The sequence below is a fragment of the Neophocaena asiaeorientalis genome, unplaced genomic scaffold (assembly GCF_003031525.2).
Source record: "Neophocaena asiaeorientalis asiaeorientalis breed wild unplaced genomic scaffold, Neophocaena_asiaeorientalis_V1.1 scaffold478, whole genome shotgun sequence".
NCBI classification, from domain to species: Eukaryota; Metazoa; Chordata; class Mammalia; order Artiodactyla; family Phocoenidae; genus Neophocaena; species Neophocaena asiaeorientalis.
In genome coordinates this window covers 2,134,101-2,152,518 of record NW_020173200.1, presented here as the reverse complement: position 1 = coordinate 2,152,518, position 18,418 = coordinate 2,134,101, and the positions used below count along the sequence as shown (strand labels likewise).

The 18,418-nt window shown below is 57.2% G+C and overlaps 2 protein-coding genes across 7 annotated transcripts in view; one reads left to right on the top strand and one right to left on the bottom strand.

Annotated features, from left to right (window-relative positions):
• Positions 1 to 33: 33 nt before the first annotated feature.
• HYI (hydroxypyruvate isomerase (putative)) lies at positions 34 to 2,619 on the top strand. 3 transcript variants are annotated; one of them, XM_024744732.1, is made up of 8 exons: positions 34 to 271; positions 349 to 460; positions 1,393 to 1,507; positions 1,708 to 1,760; positions 1,876 to 1,925; positions 2,036 to 2,105; positions 2,206 to 2,340; positions 2,460 to 2,619. In XM_024744732.1, the coding sequence occupies exons 1-7, from the start codon at positions 73 to 75 to the stop codon at positions 2,297 to 2,299; spliced, it is 693 nt and encodes a 230-aa protein (XP_024600500.1). In that variant the 5' UTR covers positions 34 to 72; the 3' UTR covers positions 2,300 to 2,340; positions 2,460 to 2,619. The 3 variants fall into 3 exon arrangements, with proteins under 3 accessions (XP_024600500.1, XP_024600499.1, XP_024600498.1); XM_024744731.1 differs by having other exon boundaries at positions 1,708 to 1,786; XM_024744730.1 differs by having other exon boundaries at positions 1,673 to 1,760.
• Positions 2,612 to 18,418, bottom strand: part of SZT2 (SZT2 subunit of KICSTOR complex) — a 53,152-nt gene continuing 37,345 nt past the window's right edge. For 2 of the 4 annotated variants that reach the window (XM_024744726.1, XM_024744727.1), the window contains 30 exons: positions 17,552 to 17,704; positions 17,343 to 17,445; positions 17,148 to 17,253; positions 16,950 to 17,061; positions 16,205 to 16,323; positions 15,924 to 16,088; positions 15,559 to 15,643; positions 15,231 to 15,395; positions 14,975 to 15,142; positions 14,468 to 14,619; positions 13,874 to 14,040; positions 13,683 to 13,780; positions 13,462 to 13,594; positions 13,216 to 13,346; positions 12,984 to 13,084; positions 12,734 to 12,910; positions 12,267 to 12,534; positions 12,085 to 12,164; positions 11,875 to 12,000; positions 11,550 to 11,749; positions 9,530 to 9,620; positions 9,210 to 9,290; positions 9,055 to 9,129; positions 6,606 to 6,819; positions 6,029 to 6,182; positions 5,768 to 5,890; positions 5,255 to 5,660; positions 5,007 to 5,123; positions 3,625 to 3,693; positions 3,345 to 3,488 (listed from right to left, as the gene is read on the bottom strand). In XM_024744726.1, the coding sequence (XP_024600494.1) occupies positions 3,345 to 3,488; positions 3,625 to 3,693; positions 5,007 to 5,123; positions 5,255 to 5,660; positions 5,768 to 5,890; positions 6,029 to 6,182; positions 6,606 to 6,819; positions 9,055 to 9,129; positions 9,210 to 9,290; positions 9,530 to 9,620; positions 11,550 to 11,749; positions 11,875 to 12,000; positions 12,085 to 12,164; positions 12,267 to 12,534; positions 12,734 to 12,910; positions 12,984 to 13,084; positions 13,216 to 13,346; positions 13,462 to 13,594; positions 13,683 to 13,780; positions 13,874 to 14,040; positions 14,468 to 14,619; positions 14,975 to 15,142; positions 15,231 to 15,395; positions 15,559 to 15,643; positions 15,924 to 16,088; positions 16,205 to 16,323; positions 16,950 to 17,061; positions 17,148 to 17,253; positions 17,343 to 17,445; positions 17,552 to 17,704 (4,283 nt within the window). Of the gene's footprint in view, positions 3,489 to 3,624; positions 3,694 to 5,006; positions 5,124 to 5,254; positions 5,661 to 5,767; positions 5,891 to 6,028; positions 6,183 to 6,605; positions 6,820 to 9,054; positions 9,130 to 9,209; positions 9,291 to 9,529; positions 9,621 to 9,758; positions 9,917 to 11,549; positions 11,750 to 11,874; positions 12,001 to 12,084; positions 12,165 to 12,266; positions 12,535 to 12,733; positions 12,911 to 12,983; positions 13,085 to 13,215; positions 13,347 to 13,461; positions 13,595 to 13,682; positions 13,781 to 13,873; positions 14,041 to 14,467; positions 14,620 to 14,974; positions 15,143 to 15,230; positions 15,396 to 15,558; positions 15,644 to 15,923; positions 16,089 to 16,204; positions 16,324 to 16,949; positions 17,062 to 17,147; positions 17,254 to 17,342; positions 17,446 to 17,551; positions 17,705 to 18,418 lie in introns of those variants that run through there. The other 2 variants (XM_024744725.1, XM_024744729.1) reach the window with 2 other exon arrangements.

The window sequence follows — 18,418 nt, the reverse complement described above, 5'->3', positions numbered from 1 at the left end:
CTCCCCGGCCCCGCCCGCGGCTGCTGCCTTCCGGCTGCGCGGACTCTGCCCCACGCGCGCTCCCGGCCGGCCATGGCTCCGCTGCGCTTCTCGGCCAACGTGTCGTGGCTGTTCCCCGAGCTCCCCAGCCTCCCCGCGCGGCTGCGGGCCGCGGGAAGTTCAGGTTTCGAGGCGGCCGAGGTCGGCTGGCCGTACGGGGAGCCGCCGGAGGCGCTGGCGCGCACGGCGCAGGAAGTGGGGCTACAGCTCGTGCTGATCAACACGCCCCCGGGTGCGCCGTGGGGGCCCGGGCCTGGGCGGGGCGAGCCGGGAGAGCGAGCCGGGAACTGAGGTCCATTCTCTCCGCAGGAGACCGAGAGAAAGGGGAGATGGGGCTGGGGGCCGTTCCCGGGAGGCAGGCGGCCTTCCGAGATGGGCTGGAGCAGGCTGTGGTGTACGCCAAGGCTCTGGGCTGTCCCAGGTATCCTCCTCTCTCCAATCCCCCGCCCCCATGACCCGCGAGAGAACAGGCCGCCGGGGCTTGAGAGGCTCAGAGGTCCGAGCGCACTGGCCTTTCTTCGCCCCTTCCGTCCGGGTCCCTTGTAAATTGCCTCCTGTATTTCATCTGTTGTGTGTCACTCTCAGTTTGCAACTCTTTCTTGCTCAACTCATGCAGGGATCCCATGCTGGGAGCTTAGTCTGATCTGGGAGATAGATAGCACAGTAAACAAACGGAGTGATCCATTTGAGGACAGGTCAGTTCAAGGAGGCTGTGGGAGCAGGTAGGCAGTAACTCTGTCTGGGATCAGAGAAAGCTTCTTACAGGTAGTAAGTAGTGGGTCTCTAGTGGGCACTTGCTTGAGGTAAGGAGCATTCCCGTCAAGGATGCAGGGGCCAAAGGCAAGAGGGGCTTGGTGTGTTCTGCAGAGTTTACGAGGCTGGAAAAGTAACCTGTCTGCTTTGGAGGTGGCTGAAAAGGATCAGGTGGTGAAGTGAGGGGGACTCAAAGTGGGACTGATCTCATAAATGTCAAATCCTGCACAGAGCAACCAGGCTGAGAAGGAACTGGCAACAAGGGGTTATTAAGGGGGTGGAGGAGTGTGTGTGCAGAAAACAGATGGGAAGCTAAGAAACGGATGCAAGGAGGAGTGACAAGCAGCGTGGAATTCCTGAGAAGGGTAAGGGTCAAAGTAATTTTTTAAAGGTGAGAATCATGTTTGTAGGCATGAGGAGAAGGGGCACGGAAAAGGAGAATTTGGAAGTACAGGAGGGGCTAAGTGAGAGACCTGGGGAGATGGGAAGCCGGCATGATCGGAGAGCAGCTGGAAGAGGTGCACCCAGGGAGCGACGGAGTGAAGGCTCGCGCTTCGAGGATGGACTCCACAGCCCCCTCCAGGCCCATTTTCCCCACAGGATTCACCTGATGGCTGGCCGAGTGCCCCAGGGGGCTGATCGAGCAGCAGTCAGGGATGAAATGGATACAGTTTTTCTGGAGAACCTGAGGCACGCAGCTGGGGTCCTGGCTCAGGTGAGACGGTGAAAACACATACAGACACACATGCTTCATGAATGTGTGTGTGTGTGGAGGGGATGCACAGTGGGGAGAGCAGTGAGGCACAGAGGCTGGGCCCCGGTCCAGGCCGGAGGGATTGGTGATGGGCTTGATCGGTGATTGAGCGGGTACAAACCTTAGGGAGAGCTCTACTCACGGATCCTGCCTGGTGCTAGGAGAACCTTGTGGGGCTGCTGGAGCCCATCAACACCCGCATCACGGACCCCCGGTACTTCCTGGATACGCCCCAGCAGGGTAGGACCCCAGCCCTGTGTCTCCTCCTGTCCCTTGATTCTTGGCGCCCTCCTTGAGTCTCATGGCCCCCTCCCCGGTTTCTCTCCCAGCGGCAGCCATCTTAGAGAAAGTTGGAAGACCCAACCTCCAGTTACAGATGGTAAGTGGGAGAGAGGGAGTGCTTCTCAGAGGGCCCGTGCGCCTGTGTTCTCCAAATCCAGGCAGAATGGTGTGGTCTGCAGGGTCTGTGACTCGGAATCTCTGCCCCAGGACATATTCCACTGGCAGATCATGGACGGGAACCTGACAGGGAACATCCGGAAGTTCCTGCCCCTCGTTGGTGAGGGCCCCTTTCTTGGCTCCTTCCTAGTCTGCCATGCTGCTTCCTCTGTCCTCCCACTCTTTCTACCCCCCCCACATCTGCCCACATCTGCTCCCAGGGCACGTGCAGGTGGCACAGGTCCCAGGCCGAGGGGAACCCGGCAGCCCTGGAGAGCTGAACTTCCCCTATCTGTTCCAACTGCTGGAAGATGAAGGCTACAAAGGCTTTGTGGGCTGCGAGTACCAACCTCGAGGTGAGGGTGGGCTGAGCTCCAGGCCTGGCCCTGGGGAGGGGGCTCTGGAGGGACAGGTGTCGGGCAGGGGCTGTTTTCCTCCTCGTGGGTTGAGATGCCTCGGGTCCCTCTCCCCCCAGGAGACACGGTAGAGGGCTTGAGTTGGCTACGTTCGTACTGGGATAAGCGGGGCCGCCCACAGTCTGGCCAGTGAGGTCCTGCGCTCTAGCCACACGCCTCTGGGATGGTGAGCTGCACATCCCGAGTCTCCTCTGAATTAAAGACAATCTGCTGAAGGTTTCCACGTGTGTGTTATTGGAGGGGGAGGGGGAGGGACACACAGTGCCTAACTTTTCAGTTTCTTTGGGTCACTTCCTTCCTGCAGAGAAGGGACATACAGCTCATGTTCAAGTCCTCCAGTCTGTGCCAGTGTTGCTGTGGAGATGGGAGAGCTTTCGAGCTCACCACCTCACGTACAGATGAGAAACCAAGGGTCCGAGAGCAAAGGGACTCACCCGTGGTCACAGATGCTTCAAAGGCAGAGCTGGGATTGGAACCCAGGTGTCTTAGTGGCAATTGTCCAACAATGATGTCCCCGTGGGAAGTGAAGACCACAGGGCTCAAGATGGGGGTGGGGAAGGCGGGTGGCTGACCGCAAGCCAAGACTCGGAGGCAGGATTCAGGCAGAGGAACTCTAATGGGTCTATGTGCCACCTGATGTGAAGAATTCCCGGACTCCACCAAGTGAGAAGGGAGGAGGAGTCTCCTTCTGGAAGGGCCCAGGGACCTGAGATGGCATGGGCACCTCAGGGAGGTGACCGGACCTTCTGGATCCCTGGGCTGGTCAGTGGCAGTGAGTGTTTAGGGAGGGCAGCTCCTGCTACCAGGTCCCCAAGACACATTCACACAACGACTGGCATCCCTCAGTGTCCAGTCTTGCCCGGGTGCCCAGAGGGCTGGTCAGTCCTGCTGCAAGTGGGCAATCCTACAGAGCCATAATTCGAGGACATTCAGTGGTCCATCCCTCAGAGGAGACGGGTCCAGAGGGTGAAGCAGGCTGTGTTGATGACGGACTCCAGGTGGTGGTAAGTAGAGACCAGCTGGGCAGGGGGGCTCTCGCTGTCCTGGGGCTGTACCGGGAAGGGCTCTCGGAAAACCACTGTCAGAGACTGTGGGGAACACGGGGCGGGGGTGGTGAGAGGAGGGCAGGCTGAGCCCAGGGAGCAGGGCTCCCCAACCTCAGCAGGCTCTGGGATGGAGCATTAGGCTGACACAAAGCCCCTCACCGCCCCCTCCCATTCTCACCGTCTTTCCCAAGTGGGAATCCAGAAACACGAGCACGAAACAGTCAGTGAACTTCTGATTCAACACAACCTGCAGCAAAAGACAGAATGAGATGCGGAGTGAGGCACACACCCTCCCGGAGGGCGTCCTGAGAGTGGGGCCCGGTCCCATCACCACACCTGACCCCACCTACACTGCACGGCCGCCCAGGACCTCCTCCAAGCCCAACCTCGGTCCTCGTCCTCACTGGCCCCCGGTTAGCCTGTCCAGCCTCACCAGGATGAGCGAGTGGTACTTGACTGGAAGGCCCTGCGTAAGCTCACACACTGAAGCCCAGAAGCAAAGGAGGGTTCTCTCCCCTTGACGCGAGCCCTCCTTTCCTCCTGGGTTTCGTGTCTCTGGCCTCCCTGATGCCTGTCCCTGGTGCTCAGCTTTGTGATCTCTCCCTGGGCAGTTTCTTCTATGCCCAGCTTCAGTCACCACCTGTTTGTATTTAAGTGCTGCCTACATCTCTCTCCTGAGCGCCAATCCCCGATGCCCATATACCTTCTAGACTGTGGTCCTCGAAGGTCCTCCTGGGCCTCAGATTCAATTCTTCACCCTTCCCCCAAACCCACTCCTGCTTCGGCGTTCCCGCCACCCACAGAAGCATCCCCATCTGCTCACACCCACCTGCACCACCGCAGCCTTACCCTAACTAACCTCGGCTTCTCTGGGTGTTGCTTTGTCACACCTTGAAACTTGTCTTCCCCACAAGCACTATGTCGCAGGACCCCTTACCACAGACCAAGCACCTTTTCTTTTGAAATCTTCTCTTGAATGTCTCCTCTCCTGATCGCTGCTCTCGTTGGGGCCATCCTTTAGGCTCTCAATCCCCAGGCTTGTGCCCACTGCCATAGCTCTCCTCTCTACCTGTCCTTCCCAGCAACCTGTCAACCTCTACTGTGCGTACCAATCACCTGCGGATCTGGCTGAAAGGCAGGTTCTGAGCCAGCAGGTCTGGGGTGGGGTCTGAGAGTCTGCACTTCGGTCAGCTCCCAGGTGGTGCTGACGCTGCTGGTGTGAGGACCACACTTTGGTAAAAAGGCCTGAAAGCCCAGGAGGTCCTTTCTGGGACTGGAACCTCCAAGAGCAACCACTCACAAGGTTGGCTTGGCCCTCAGGATCGCTAGCCAAAGTTTGTGCTTTTTGTGAGCCCTGAGGGCACAGCTCTAGGTTATTCTCAGTGAATCACATGCTGTGGCTTGGTGCTTGAAAGGTTTTACATCCATCTACCGGTGTGGTCACTCCATCTCAGCCTCCCTGTTTAGTCAGACTGGGGTTCTTTGAGGGGGACCCTATCATCTCTCTGATGAGGATTTCTGCTGTGTCTCCCCTTTCAGAGGAAGGTCAAAGAGACTTACCAGGTACTGAGTTCCCAAGTCTGGGCTCTGGAAATGGCGACAGCTCTGGGGAAAGCGGCTTAGGAGAACCTTGATCAGGCTCTGGTACCAGGAGACCGTCATAGACAGGAAGCAGTCCTAGGGGAAGGTCCACAGGCATGGATCTGCTGTTCCAGAACCACCTCTGAGACCCTTGCAACCTCTACCGGGGCTGCCAGTGGAATTCCTAGCTTCCGTCCCAGCCCCTTCTGGAACCCACAGCTGCTTACCAGCTGGGGGTCAATGTCCCCAATGGATTTGGCATGGACTGCTTCTAGGAGCTCCTCCAGCTCGGCCAGGGCCAGGCGCCCCCCTAGTCGCAGCCGATCAGGTCCTGGTGGTTCCAGCAAGAAGAGGCGCTTCCAAAGGGTGTCCCGACGGCAGTGCCCTCCAGCCAGCCGTACCAGCTGAGCCAGCCGTGCCCGTGCCACACCCACCTCTGCAGCCAGTGGGGGGAAGAGGGGAGCCGGTCCAGGGGCCAGACCATCCCCTGAGGCCTCCCCAGGGCTACCGGCTGAGCTCCCAGGAGCCTCTGGCTCAGGGGGCAGTCTGGGCGGCTTCCGGAACCGGCGCAGGTCAGCAGTGAGTCTGGGGAAGAGCTCTCGTTGGCTGGTGAGCACCACGAAGAACTGCAGCCTAGGGTGGGGAGGGGCAGGAGTGTGACGGTCACAGCAGGAGAGACACAGGGCAACAGCAGGGAGCGGCTGGGCAACGGGCAAGTTCAAGGCAGGGGATCTGCTGACCGCAGAACGTGCCGCTCGGCCTCTCCTTGCTCCTCAAAGGGTGCGGCACAGTGACAAACAAGCAGAGACACGTCGAAGTCGTCCTGGTGACGAAGTCCCTCAGAGTCCAGGTAGGAGCCAGAGCTGTGTGGTGGGGGTTGGGGAGACGTCAAGCCTGAGGTTCTGATGAAGCCAACCCCACCCCTTCTGTCCAAGGAAACGCGGGTCCCCCACTGCAAGGATGGCCCCGACTCCGGCTCCAGGCATCCCCTCTCGCCTTACCTGTGCCACGCCGACACCAGGGCGTACTCGTTATGTTCCGGGCCTCCTGGCCGGGCCATCCGCAGTGGCTTCATGTGGTAGGAGCTGGCATGGTCGGCCACGTAGTTGTACAGCTGGTGGGCAGCAATGAGCGGAGTTGGGAGCTCCAGGGTCCCTGAGGGGCGAGTTACAGGAGACACTGAGCCTGGGACAGACACAGTGATCTGGTGGGGCCGGAGGATGGGAATCCCTGAGGCTCTGATGGGCAAGCAGGCCGATTCTTTCTGGGGAGCTCCTGAGGGACATGGAGATGGGACAGAAGTGGCTCAGGACACACAGGGGGCAGGGTACACAGGACACAGGATCTAAACTTTGCTTGCTACGAAAATTAAACCAAACTTGCTATGAAAACAGACTGAGAAGAACTTAAGACAGAGACATGGGGACAGGGTCCAGGTGACATGAGGCCACTTGACCATATAGGACAGGAGAGGCAGAGACAAGGACAGGTCCCCGGAAGTGGTCCCCCTGGCCCTGGCTTGAGACACCTGGCGGCCTGTTCCTTTCCGGGTTCACTGGCTTGCCCCTGGGCACCGACCTTGGTAAATGTGATTGCGGCCAAAGTGGGGCCCATCAGGGTGGTGGGCCAGGAAGTGTCGCAGGAAGGTGGTGAGGTGGTAGCCGTGCCGCAGCACCAGGTGGGCGCCCAGCACGTGCTGGCGCACGAGGCGCAGGTGGAAGTCGTAGCTGAACGAGTGCACGTGCATCAGGTCCCGCACCTTGTCACACTCCTCCGTGAACAGCATGGACAGCTGGGGAGCGGGGAGGGAGGACCTGGTCAGAAAACGGTGGCAGGCTGCCCGCCCGTCTCACTTCCCTCCTTGCCTGGAAAACGGCAGCTCAAGATTCACCCCGTCGCCATGGGCCCCTCTGCCAGAAACGCTTCTGTGAGAAGCCCTCCTCATTACATTATACAGTGTTGTAACTCTGTTTACATGAACTGACCATTTTGAGACATGAACCTTTTTTACTCTGTATCCCAGTCTCCACTCAAGTCTGGCACAGATTCACTCATGTAACAAATACTTGAGTGCCTCCCACGTGCCTACCTGGTACTGTTCTAGTTGCTGGGGATACAAACCCCTACCCTCAAGGAGCTTACAGTCTAGTAGTGGGGAGATAAGACAATAAACATTAGGCAGAATAAATAGCACATTAGTAGATGGTTATGGAAAATCAAGCAGTAAATAAAGCAGGTGTGGTTTTAAACAGGGTGGTCAGGGTAGGCCAGGTGTGTAATTACTCACTATTAGAAAGGCTTTCCTGGTCGCTTCCCATCCCTCCAGCTTTATCTTCTCATCAAATTACTTGCTCTTGCGACGTATACTACATATTTTCTCTACACTCTTGTACCTGCTGTTCTGTTTGCCTGAATGCTGCTCCCCCTGGTCCCCAAAGCTGGCTAACTCCCACTCATTTGTAAAGCTTCATCTGGGACATCCTGCCAAGGCTAGTCCAGGGCTGGCCTCCTCTAATTCATCTGTGAATGAATGAATGAACGAACGAACCATTGATGGAGGAAGAAAGGAGGGCAGAGACACAGAGCTGGTGCTTCTCTTGGTGTACATCAGCGTTACTGAGAGTGTGTTAACAGTTGGATAGGTGATGCTAGAATGGCAGAATCTACCTGACCGTGCCCTTGGGGGCACAGGGCATAAAAATTAACAGGAAAGGAAATCAGTGACTGTAGAAGCAGCAGTTGCCTAGGAGTCAGAGTAGCTGCGTGACCTTGGGTAACTTACAACCTCTCTGCTTCAGTTTCCTCATCTACCATGGAGATAAAGGAAAGGTCCTCATAAATTTAGAGCTGCGTGATAAACTGCAGTAACCAAGGATAAGCCTCAGAGTCAGAGACCCAGCTTGCAACCCTAGTACTGCCAGCAACTAGCTGTGTGCCCTGGGGCACATCACTTAACCTCCGTGAACCTCAGTTTCCTTATCTGTACAGTAGGAGTAAAATTCTCCTCTTCCCTTAGCATGTATACTAAGCAGTTAATAAATAAGTAATAGCTATAATAAAGCAACTTAGAAATCTAAGTAAGGTTAGAGATTAGATATGTAGGTGCAGAGAGAGCCAAGCTGGATGGAGATCAGGGGGCAGGGCAGCCAGGACTTCAAGAAGCTCAAGAGAATAATGGGGTGGGTCCTTCCCGCCAATACTACAGCAAAGTGTGAAAGAGTACCTGCCTGTCCAATCTCCCTTCTGTGCCCTGGGCCAGGTAGGTTCCTGCACTAAAATCACCAAGCTTTCCTGGATCTCACTATCCTGTGATGACTAGACCAGGCATCCACACCTGTGGGCTGGATCTGAGCTGTCCAGATACGGGAAGAGTGTGTGCCATCTGTACTGGAGGGCGACGGACTGCACCCAGTCAGACCCTGATCTCTCAGAAACTCAACTCGAGGCACAAGGAAGGCAGAAGCCAAACAACGAAGGGGCTGAACTCACTCAAGGCTGGAGGGCTTCGGGTCTCCGACCACACTCAGTCGCGACTCATTCTTTCTGAGCCCTCTTGAGTGCTCAGAACCTCATGGGGTGCAGAAGCCCTGCCTTCAGGCAGTCAGACAGGGACAGAAATAACAACTGAGTGTGGGGGGCTGTGCTGTGTGAGTGGGGACTCTAGTCCACATTCTAAGTGTTAGTGACTATATGGACAGTGCCAGGTTGTCCCCAGCCCTAGACGAGGCCAGGACTGCCCATGGCACCGACCCACACATGTGTCAGATTACCCGCTCTGCTCAAATGTCCTCACTGTCTACCCATGTATGGTCAGTGCCAGAATGACCACAGGGCCAGACCAGCCACTGTGCTGTACTGCCTTCTGCCCCCAGTGCCATGGCTGAATACAGGTCTAGACTACCACAGAGTAAGACTGGTGCCTGAGGAAGGCAGAGCACTGGAATGGCCCAGACGCCTGCACCAGGTGGTCACTGGGGCTGCACTGACTACGCCTGAGACCTCACGGCCCTCCGTCCCCACCACATACCTGGGAGTTGACAGCTTGCCCCATGGGGATTCGGGAACATTCCAGGGCAAACTGTTTGACACAGAAGTAACAGCCCTGGAGAGAGGACGAAGATGAGGTCAGGAGGGCGAGACAGGTGGGCCTGGCTCTCCCCATGTAGAGCTCCTTCTGCTCACCTGGAAGGCCAGCTCCATGAGGATGATGCCCCCGGGCAGTGCCCGCTGCAGGTGGTACGTGGTGACGGGACAGCCAGTGCTCTGCAGAAAGGAAAAAGACGGGTTCAGGGGCAAGGGCAGGGGGCTCACCAGCCTCGGACCATCGGGGAAAAAGTCCCCTGGGTCAGTGACTTTAATGGTGTCAGGCTGGGATCAATGACCTCAGTCATCACCCAGAGCCCCCCGCTTTAGGCCTTGGGCAAATAATTCAGGCTCAGTGATGCTGGTGTCTGAGGCATCACTGATTTCACTCTTGGGGAAGGAACACGACGACTTGTTACCTTGGGGCTCCCTTCAGTTTTGGCTTTCGGGCAGGAGAAGGAGCCCCGACCTTCTGTTCCAAGGATAGCCATGGCCCGCAGCCGGCTGGTGCTGCAGAAAAGGAAGAGAGGGACAAGGGGGTGAGGCAGGCCAGTGGGGTGAAGGGTCACGGCTATCAGACCCAGAACCCATTTCACGTGGAATCGTTCTGCAGGAGAGGAGACAGGCCCAGAGAAGGGAAGAACCTGCCTGGGGTTCCACGGTGGGTAAGTGGCAAGGCTAGGCCAGGAGTCCAGGGCTCGATTGTGGGGCGGGGCTCTCTCCACAGCAGCTGCTGCTCTAAGGGGGAGGCGGAGACCAGGCCTCTCTCTTCCAGTGAGAGGGTGAGGGTAGAGCTGCAGAGGCTGCTGTGATTGGGGGGAGACACTTATGAGCGGATGGAGATACCTGCTTACTGTGGACAGCAAGGGAGGGGAGAGTGTGATGTCTGCCTAAGATTTCATGGGGAAAGTGCAAGCAGATGCTTGATGCCCTGGTTAGGGACGTTCCCCTGGGAGGGAAAAGGGGTTCTCTTTTGACCCGGGAAGGGCATTTTCAGTGTTCCACAGGCCTGCTGTTCTTCATTTCTCAACTCAGAGGCAAAGGGAAAAGAGAAATACTGTGAATGAGGACAAAGTAGAAAGGGCCAGTGGGATGCACTCATACTCAGGAGCTATAAACCACTGGAACTCCTGCTGGGGGTTCAAAGCCTCTGGCAAGAAATGTCCCACTTAATCCTCAAGGAAATAGGGACCAGACCTAACTAGTGATTGGTAATGGTTAGAGACTGGAGAGGAAGGAAGGCCTGACTTTAAATTCTCCTCTAGAAACATATTTTTAATCCTAGTATCTTTGGTTTTAAAAGGGAATTCTGATTTCTGGGAAGAACATAACTGAATGGGAAGGATGCGAACTCCAGAGAAATCCCTACAGCTGGGAACTGGCTGTGGGGGGCAATGAGCAGAGAGCTCCTCCTGGGGTCTGTCAGTGAGAAATGAGAGGGGTGCTGAATGAAATGTCCCAGAGGCGCAGGCCTGTCCTCTCTTCCTAAGGCCTGGAAATGAGAGGGAGGCCTGGGAGGTAGAGAGCTGGTTACAAAAATGCTTAGGAGTTGGAATTGGCTTTCTGGGCCAAGAGGGCGTCTTGAGTAAGGAAGTACAACTTATATTTACTAGTCTGAAAAAGTATCAAACTGAAAGCAGAGAGGAGGGAGAAAACAAACTCACACATCTGGATACACGAAAGCAACAGCATAACACGAACAGACATTTTCCCATGCAGCCACTGGGAAGGAGCTGGGAACATAGAATCTGGAGGCTCAGACGCTGAGAGGGGCATAGGGCACGGGCCATAGAAATGGGAATTTGAGACTTGACACAGGATGGGAAAGGTGGTTGCAGAGTTTTCACTGCGTTCTGGGGAGATGGAAGGTGTTGCCAGAGGAGCTGTCTACTACCTCCCATGACTCAGACCTCTCACTACTGGCCAGTGAGTGAACATGACCAAGAACAGGCCAGAGGACAGTGATGCGAGTAGGCCCATTGCTGAGTCCTTGGTGAGAAAAAAACAAAACAAAAAACAAAAAAAAACATGGTGAGAAAAGAACTTCCTGGGCCAGGAACTATGTAAATCTCTGGAGAGGTCAGGAGGTCATCAGGACAACAATCATTAAGACCCAGGTCCAAGAGCTTGTACAGGACTGGTGTGTGTGGATGGACACCAGCGTGAAAGCACAGAAGACACACGTGGGCAAGCAGCTCTGTGAAAATGTACCCAGTTTGTGTACGAACGTGGCCATGAGTTCCACGAGATGTGTGAGGCTTACGGAATGTGCTTGAGGGCTGCAGGTAGGTGTCCCAGATCCTCACGTGTGTGTGCGGGCCTGATGAGATGGATGTACGCAAGGCCCAAATTACCCAAATAGGACCCAAGAGGAAGGGTGTGTGGGGCAACACCTGCTGAGGAGGAGGAGAGGAGGGTGGGGAGACGAGACGCGCTCACCTGCGGGCGGGCGAGGGAGGCCGCAGCGGCACCAGCACAAAGCCCATGCTCTGCAGATACTGCACGTACTGCTGCAGGAAAGCCAAGCTCAGCTCCTTCAGCCAAGGCTCCTCCCGGGCGCCCGGTGGAGGCCCATCCGAGGAGTCGCAGCTGGCGGAGGCCTCTCGGCTCCCAGACCCTGACTCAGGGCGGTGGCGCCGCTGTGGGAGTGGAGGTTAAGAAAGGCTCTACCCACCGTCAACCACCCTAGCAGGGGTGGAGGAATGGAGGTCCCCGCTGGGTAAAGGGAGGTCCCACAGGAGAAATCCAGAGTCTGGAGCCTCACCTGCCCCTCCGGGGGCCCAGAGGTCTCTGGGGGCCCATGCAGCCAGGCTGCGGGGTCGAAGAGCAGGGCCGTCGCACAGTAATGCACCAGGCGGGATGACTGTTTCAGGGTCTCCAGCTCCCCGGCCTGGGGAAATGGGCAGTGAGCACCGGGGCGGTGGCCAGGGCAGGGTCATGGGACGCTCCCAGAGGACGCAGGTTGGCCACTCACACTGATGGGCATGCTGGCTGGGGCGGAGCGCTGCTGCCACGTTACAAACAGGTTCTCCATCTTCATCTGGCGCTCCAGTTCTGGGGGTTGGAGGCATTAGTAGCGGCCCCCAGGAATGGCCACCCCTGGCCCTGCCAGACTCCACAGACTGCCCTGCCCGCTTCCTGGCTCAGCGCCCTCACCTCTGCGCTCTGCCATCTTGATCTCCAGGAACTGTTGTCCATGGTAGGTGACAGGATCGGGTGGTCTGGGCACAGGGCCGAGGGAGGAGCTGGGGCGGGCGGCCGTGATATCCCTTAGGGCCTCATCGAAGGGGAATGTGTCCAGGGAAAGGGGGCCCCCACCCCGAGAGGACCCACTCAGCCGTCCCTGCTCGCGGCTCAGAGGGGGGCTTGCACTCCGGATGAGGGTCTCTGCTTCCATGGTCGGCAGCAGGAATGGGTTTGGCTCCTAAGAGAGACGGAGCCTCACAATGGGTCCATGGGCTTTGCCCTCAGACCTCCTCTCCCACCGCCCCCGTGGCCTCCTCTCTCAGACTCTCCCTCCCCACTGCCCCTGCCCTCAGCCTGTCCCCTCCCTCTCCTGTTCCCGAACTGCTACTTCCTTTAGCTGACCACTCAGGAGAGGAGGGAACCTGAGCAGCAGGCACCTTTTCGTCGCGCACTGGGAAGTCCAATTGGCCGTAGTGGTGGAAGAGCCCAAGCTTCTGGCTGAGGAGGCAGAAGATGAGATGGGCGCGTGCGTTCTGCCACTGCACGAGACGAACCAGTGCTCGGCCCAGGGCCGCCCCCAAGTCTGGGGCCCAGTTGTAGGTCAGCAGATGCAGCTGGAAGTCAGGGCTCAGCGTCAGTGGGATCATGGAGCCCCTCCTCCCAGCCAGCCCCTGGCCCCACGTCTACCTTCTTGTCCATGACCTCCAGCAGCAAGAACCTCTGCCGGGGAGCATTTCGCCCCAAGCTCCCGTCGCCTCCTGGCTCGAAGCGCTGTACGGCTTTGGCAGCTACGGGGTCAGGGAGGGGCAAAATGAGGGTCTGGGGGCCGATCCCCCTCGATCCCACCCTGCGTCCCACGGGGTCAGCGGCTCCAGGGTCAGTCACTCTGAGCCCACCCTCCTCCGGGCCGTGGCCTCACCCTGCTGGGTGGGTCTCCTCCACTGCGAGAAGTTCCTTCCCAGAAGCAGCAGATGCCGCTCAGCTGCCGGGCGGGGAGTTGGGCCCAGCTGTCCAAGGGAACAAGGACTGAAGATCTCTGGCTCAGAAGCCCTAGTGGGAGGGACGGACAGAAAGCAGACCATCCATGGCCCCATTCCCTGGTTATCTCCTCCTGGGCCAGGCCCCCACCTCTCCTACCTCAGCTTCCGTGAGACCCCAAACTCACAAATGCTGCTCAAAGATGCGGACACTGGTGTCTCCAGCCATTGAGGTGACCAGAGTGGTGAACTCAGACAGGACAGATGGGAGCAGGAACCGGGACACCACGTGAGTGGAGCTCCTGGACACCGAGGCACATCCTGGATCCAGGACACAGAAGTCACGGTGGGGCTGTGGCATGGGGACCAGGGCAGGAGCTTAAGGGTGGGAGGGGGGCTGGGGTCTCACCCATCTGAACCATGAACTCCATCCAGCGCTGAGCGACGAGAGCAAACACAGGCTGCAGGGTGCCTGCCTCACCCTCCTCCAGCTGTGTGGTCCTGCGTCTGAAGACACAGCAGGAGTAACAGCCTTGCACCCACATACAAGACGGCTGTGTTTACATGCACCCAACATCCCCTGTGACCACACACACACACCTTTGTCTCTGGGCTCCAGACTCTGGGCCTGCTGCCCGCTCAGTCCCACCGGGAGTCCGAACACTCTCTGTTTTGTGACGCCTCCGGCCCCGAGTGTCTTCTGGCCGATCCAGGACAATGTCATCAGTTGTTTTCGGGGAACCCAAGTCCCCACATTCTGTTTTACTCTGGCAACAATGCAGTAAATGAGGAGGGGCTAAAGGGAAGGGGAACGGGGCGGAGGACGGAGGCATCATGGACGGTAACAAGAGCCTGGAGGATTTGGAGGCCCGGGTTTAGGCCCTGGAGGCTGGCCAAGCAGCCTTGGACAGGCTGCTCAACTTTCTGGAGCCTCAGCTACCTCACTGGTGAAAGGCCTGCTGCAATCATGCAGGCTGTGAGGATCTGACAGGAAAAGTGGAAGTGAAAGCACTTAACAAGCTGAGGCACTCTCTGTATCTCTGTATTGGTGAGAACTTGCCACGCTCTGCACACTCCTATACAAGGCACAGAGCAGTTTTACACAACAGGAGATCTGGGGCGGGGCGTGTAGGGGAGACAGGAGGCAGACAAGAAGGCAGATGTCAACTTCACCACCTCCCTTTCTCCCATTACCAGCATATCCCAGAAGCTACGTCGGCCAGCTTTGCTTGGGGGTGTCACAGGCTCGCCAGGGCGAGGGCCAGGGCCAGGGCCAGGGCCAGGGGGAAAGATGCTAGCTTGGCCTGCAGGGCTCTTTGTTTCCAATGACCCGCTCTTGAGACTTCCTGTGGGCACCAGACATTACAGACTCCTGTCACTGACCATCAATCCCCATTTCAGACAACCTAGCCCCGAGACTGGTAAGAGAGTGATGTGCCACTTACTCTACCTGTTCCTGAATGGCAGTATATGCAGTTGAAGGTGCATGGCTGTGTGTGTGTGAAGGGAGTTCCTGACCACATATTCCCCCTCTGAATGAGGGACCAGCATGCATACATTTCTACCAAGGCATATCACCTTGCTGATGCAGGGAAGGTGATGGACAACTGTGAACGTGTATTTCAGATGGGGCCTCTGTGACGTCTCCCCAGACTCTCACGTTTGCACCTAGACCTGTGAGGTTCTCCAGACCCTGCACACCTGGGGCCGTGTCCTCTGTGCATAGTGAAGCTGGCAGCAGCCGGAGCTCCATGATGGCATCAGCCAGGGCCTGGCGAGCTGCTGCTCGGAGCTTCTCCTCCAGCTGCACGATACTGATGTTCCCCTTTTCCCACACATCCAGTCGAAGCCGTGGGGCCCCGTTCGGAGCTGGAGGAGAGAATGGGGGCCACTTGAGTGTGTCCCTGGTTTCTACAGCATTAAATAAACACCCCCTCCTCTGACCAAGCTTCCCTACCTGAAGAGTTATCCGGCACGACTGGGCAGCGAGTGACTTGAGTCAGCTGCTCAAATTCCTCCTCCTGCAGTGGGTCTGGGGGCCCCGGAGAAGAGGGGGGGCATGGTGCCAGTGAGATGGGGGCTCCCTCCTTATCCACAAAAGCTAGAGTGATGCAGGCGACCCCTGGGTAGAAATCCATAGGAAAGCTCAGGTCTGGGACTTCCAGGCCCTGCCCCACCCCACCCAATCCCCCTCAGGTGCAAGGCTGGGAAAGGCCCTCAGCCGCGAGACAGGAACAGGCTTTCCCATGCCTGGTGGTGCCACGGGCCCAGGCCCTGCACTGTACCTTTGCCCCCAGTGCCTTGTCCTCCAGGCTTGTTGTACAAGTAGATGTCCAAGTCGGGGAGGCCACCCTGTGGTGGGAGTGGATGCTGGGGAGAGAACGGCCACCGAGCACTAAGACCAGGCAAATGGACAAATGCCATCAGGGAACGGGTATCCACAAGGGGAAGTGGGGGACAGCTACACGTAAAAGCACAGGAAGACACAGGTAGATAATAAAGGCCAGGGAAGGGGGGCCTGGGTGTACACAGGTCCATGGGCAAAGGTACATTGGCAGGGGGCATCTGTAGCAAACAGTTACACAGCAAGGGTGTGTGGTGGGTGGAGGGCCTGGTGCAAGTGGGTGGGGAGAGGTGCGTGCAGTCTCACCTGGAAGTGGTTCCGGCTGTTGCTGTCTGTGTACTTGGGCGAGTGCAGGAAGATGAGCAGATTCTGCCGCAGGTACCAGGCCAGGGCAGGAAGCCAGGGCCTGCAGGAGGGCGGCAGAGCCAGATGCAGCACCTCCGAGGGCAGACTTCCTGGGGGCTGGATGAACTGCAGAGAGAGGGAAGGAAGGGGAGTCAGAGATGAAGGAAGAGGTTCCCGCGGAGACCGTCCCTGCGGCTGGCTGCGTGGGAGGAGCCATGCAGGGAGCCTGGGAGGGAGCTGACCTCCACATCAGCCGGCGTCAGCTTGCAGTTCCGAACAAGCATGACTGTGATGACGTCCAGGGTGGCCTCATCCAGGCGCCGACGCAGAACCCGCACCAGCTCATCTGTGATCTCGGGACCTGGACACAGCCACAGTGGCAAGGTGGGGACACGGGCGGAGGATCCAGCTACCCCCATCCCAGCCCTTAACCCCAGACTCAAACAGACTCCCGTGCACCAGAGGCGGCCAACACCAGGTTCTGGTTCTGCCAAGCTACTCGTACATGACCGTGGACAAGTGAGTCTAACCTCTCAAAGCCTCGGTGCCCCCCTCAATACAATGGGGATAATAATAGCAACTACCTCATATGTCGCAGTCTTAGCCCAAGACTAGTGCACACTTTTGAGCCATAAATAAATTAAACGAGCCAGTTGTCTACTGGATGCCTCAGGCTCAACGTATCCCAAACCGAACCCATCATCTTCATCCCAAACCTGCCCCAGTACCTGGCCAGTGGTACCACCATCTATCCACACAGTCATCCAGGACAGACACCTGGGTGTCAACTTTTACAGCTCCTCTTCCCTAAGCTGCATTTCAGTCAGCGACAGGTCCTACCCCTAAACACCCCAGGAGCCTGTCCTTTCCCACCCAGCTCCTGCTCGAGAGAAGCCCAGAGCATAGCATGAGCTGGCATAAGAAGAAGTCCCAGAGGACTTTGGAACCTCATCTGGTCACTCCCCTACCCCTCCTCATGGCCCTCACCTGCCTGCCCTACGCCATGCACCAGCAGCTGGATATGTCTGTCCACTTGGCCCACAGGACGAGCAGCATCTGAACCTCGGCTGGAGGCCATGTCCAGGGGGGAACGAGGACCCTGCAGGGAAACTCTGGTCAGGGCCCGGCTCCAGGGAGCAAAGTATGAGGGAGCACGGGGGCATCAGGGAGTGGGGGGATACATGCCGAGGCTTCCTCAGAGTAGATGGGCTCCTGGCTTCGGGACAGAGCTAGGGACGGGGGCAGGGCATCGCCATCCCATGGCCGCTCACTGCAGGACGTCTCCAGGAGCCTGGGAAAGAGTGGCAAGGGCTTTGGACATACCTCCTCCTGCACCAACCTTAACCCATGCTGTAGCCCATCTTCTCAGGGCCCACATACCGCAGATAGTATACAGCCTTCGTTGCTCGCTCCTGATAAACAAACATATTCTTCCGGTTCACCACGGAGAAGGCATTGAGCACAGAGCGCAGGGCCTGGATGGCTGTGAGAGGAACATGGGTTTAGGAAACTCCCTTCTCCAGATCCCCCCCACACACACAACCTCGACTCCCCTTAACTCTACCTGCCCTCTCATGTCAATCACATACCCCGAGAGACCCCCATGCTGGGCCCCATTTTGAGGCGTGAGTGGACTCGAATCACGGTTCCCCACACAACGTCACAGGAGAAATGGCCAGGGACAAACTGCATGGTGGCTGCTAGGTACCCTCGGGGTCCACAGCTCTCATCAGCCGTGTAATCTGGGGGAAGGGAGACAGTGGATCAGAAATGGGACACAGCCCTCTGCCCTCAGAGACTTCTCACCTGTGAACCGGCCTACCTGTCCTACTCCTCGGGCCTATTACTCTGCAGTGGGGATAGATGGTCATTCTGGGTAATTAATAAGATAGGACCATGCTTTTAGGAAGATAAGTCACAGCACAAAGGTTTTCAGAACTATGTCAGGGAGATGTGGAGAAGGAGCTAAGAAAAGGTGTCAGGCAAGGCAAAGCATGAGAAAATTCTGAAGATAATGCCAAGACACTCTGAGCCTGTCACAACATATACATATACATATACACACACATATACATATACATATACATATACACACACATACATATACACATACGGGGTACACAACATACACCCCCCTTGTGTACTCACTGGGAGTTGCAACAATAACCCCATTAAAACAAAAAGGGCGTGACTGCTTACACACACGTGCAGCAAAGCGGGGGGAAACTACGTCCTGTGCTTTGGAGGACAGCTATCCCAGAGAACCCAAAGGGTGGTGTGGCTCTACGCGAGAGCCCATGGCCATAGCCCATGGCCTCAATCCACCCTTTTTAGGTTTCCAGGTCGATGAGGAACCTTCCGGTAGGTCAAGGTGGCAATTTGGTTTCCCAGAGAAGCTGCTGTCAGATGTGAGCAGCATGCAGGATACCTGGGAGGCTGCAGAGTCTGGAATGGAA

Coding starts and splice junctions, on each gene's coding strand:
- HYI (XM_024744730.1), top strand. CDS start 73: ATGGCTCCGCTGCGCTTCTCGGCCAACGTGTCGTGGCTGTTCCCCGAG. Junction 1,508..1,672: donor CAGCTGGGGTCCTGGCTCAG/GTGAGACGGTGA, acceptor TACAAACCTTAG/GGAGAGCTCTACTCACGGAT. Junction 1,761..1,875: donor ACCCGCATCACGGACCCCCG/GTACTTCCTGGA, acceptor TTTCTCTCCCAG/CGGCAGCCATCTTAGAGAAA.